Below are 1,600 nucleotides of genomic sequence, written 5' to 3'. Positions count from 1 at the left end.
AAGAAGAAACTGACGTCAAAAATCATCTTAAGTGGGCAAGAATCAAAATTGTTGGTGATGGCAGAAAGATTCCCAATGAGGTTGGGATTGAAAGAGACGGTATCAAATTTTTCATCCCAATCTGGGCTGAAAGTCAGACAAGATATGAGCTGAAGACGCAAGAAAACGAACAATGCTTTGAAATAGAGAGAGATTTGAACAATCAACTGGGGTGCACCTTATGGCAAATCAATGATAAAGGAAAGGCAAATGGCCAACTTGCACAAGGCTCGAGTTCGATGAATCAGAGCAGTAAAGTGACAAACAACGAGCTGAAATCCTATGACTCCGATTTAGCTGCACAAGTCATTTTTAATGATCTCTCGTGTGAGTTTTCTGTTGATATTAGGCTGAAGCCTTATATTGAGGAAACGGGAGGACCTTCTTACTTGGGGGCAAAAGAGTCCTCTCTAGGGGATCCAATCTCCATTGAAAATCTTCAAAGTGTGCCAAAGGCAACACTTATCAGTTGCAGTCAACCAGAAAGTGGAGTAGAGATAGCAAGACTGGAACAGAAGGCAGGGGAGCAAAACATAAACACAAATATGGGGAATGATCATGTTGGAAGCGCTTTGGAATATCTAAAGCAATTTAGCTCTATCCAAGATTGGGAAATCGAGGAGGTGAATCCCATAGCAGTTCAGCAACACAATCCAGTAATGGATAAAGACATGGATGCAACACTATGGGTCCATCAAAATATGATCAAATTGGGGAAAATGTTTGGAGTAGATTTTCAAGGCCATGAAGAAGAAGCACTGGAGTTGTTAATGCAAATTGACAGCTGCGGACAGGTAAGAAGGATGGAGACAGAGTTGGAGGTGAAGAAACAAAGATTCAAAGGATCACTGGAATTAAAAGGGTTAACTTCTTTTGATGTCAAATTCAAGAGTGACGGGAAAAGGAGTAGGGGAAGAGATCTATCAATCATTTCAACATGAAGATCAAAGTAATTTCCTGGAATGTAAGGGGTTTAAACGATAAGAAGAAAAGGGAGATCATAAAAAGTCAAGTGCAGAATTGGAGGGCCGACATTATATGCATGCAAGAGACAAAAGTGGAGGGGGATATCGAGGAAATAGTCAGGCAAATATGGGGTGGTAGATGGGTGAGGTATGCAAGTGTAGAAGCTAGCGGCACGAGAGGGGGGATTTTGTTATTATGGGATTGCAGAGTATGGAAAGGGGAGGTGTTACAGACTGGTGCATACACTTTGACTTGCAAGTTCGACGCTCTTTTACAGAATTTTCAATGTCACACAACAGGAGTGTACGCCCCAAATTGTAGAATAGAAAGGAAAAAAGTATGGAGAGAAATTGGTGCAGTGAGGGGATTGATGGAAGGCCCTTGGGCGGTTTGTGGCGATTTCAACGTTACAAGGTACCCTTCTGAAAAACGGGAATGTTCAAGGAGGTCCAGAGCGATGGTGGAGTTCTCGGATTTTATAGAAGATATGAAGTCGATAGATCTTCGACTTGAAGGAGGCAACTATACTTGGTTCAAAGGGGACAATCATACAACGGCTTCAAGAATTGATAGATTTCTCATTTCAGAAGAATGA

General features: G+C 41.7%; 1 protein-coding gene across 1 annotated transcript; it reads left to right on the top strand.

The window, feature by feature from the left end:
• The first annotated feature begins 976 nt into the window (after positions 1-976).
• LOC107823119 (uncharacterized) lies at positions 977-1,600 on the top strand. Its single transcript, XM_016649711.1, has one exon. The coding sequence runs from the start codon at positions 977-979 to the stop codon at positions 1,598-1,600; it is 624 nt and encodes a 207-aa protein (XP_016505197.1).

Source organism: Nicotiana tabacum, unplaced genomic scaffold (genome assembly GCF_000715075.1).
Source record: "Nicotiana tabacum cultivar K326 unplaced genomic scaffold, ASM71507v2 Un00507, whole genome shotgun sequence".
NCBI classification, from domain to species: domain Eukaryota; kingdom Viridiplantae; phylum Streptophyta; class Magnoliopsida; order Solanales; family Solanaceae; genus Nicotiana; species Nicotiana tabacum.
Note: the sequence above shows the minus strand (reverse complement) of the source record. Positions and strands in the feature narration are given on the sequence as shown.

What these genes read in the sequence shown, in the direction of transcription:
- LOC107823119 (XM_016649711.1), top strand. Translation starts at nt 977, where the DNA reads ATGAAGATCAAAGTAATTTCCTGGAATGTAAGGGGTTTAAACGATAAG.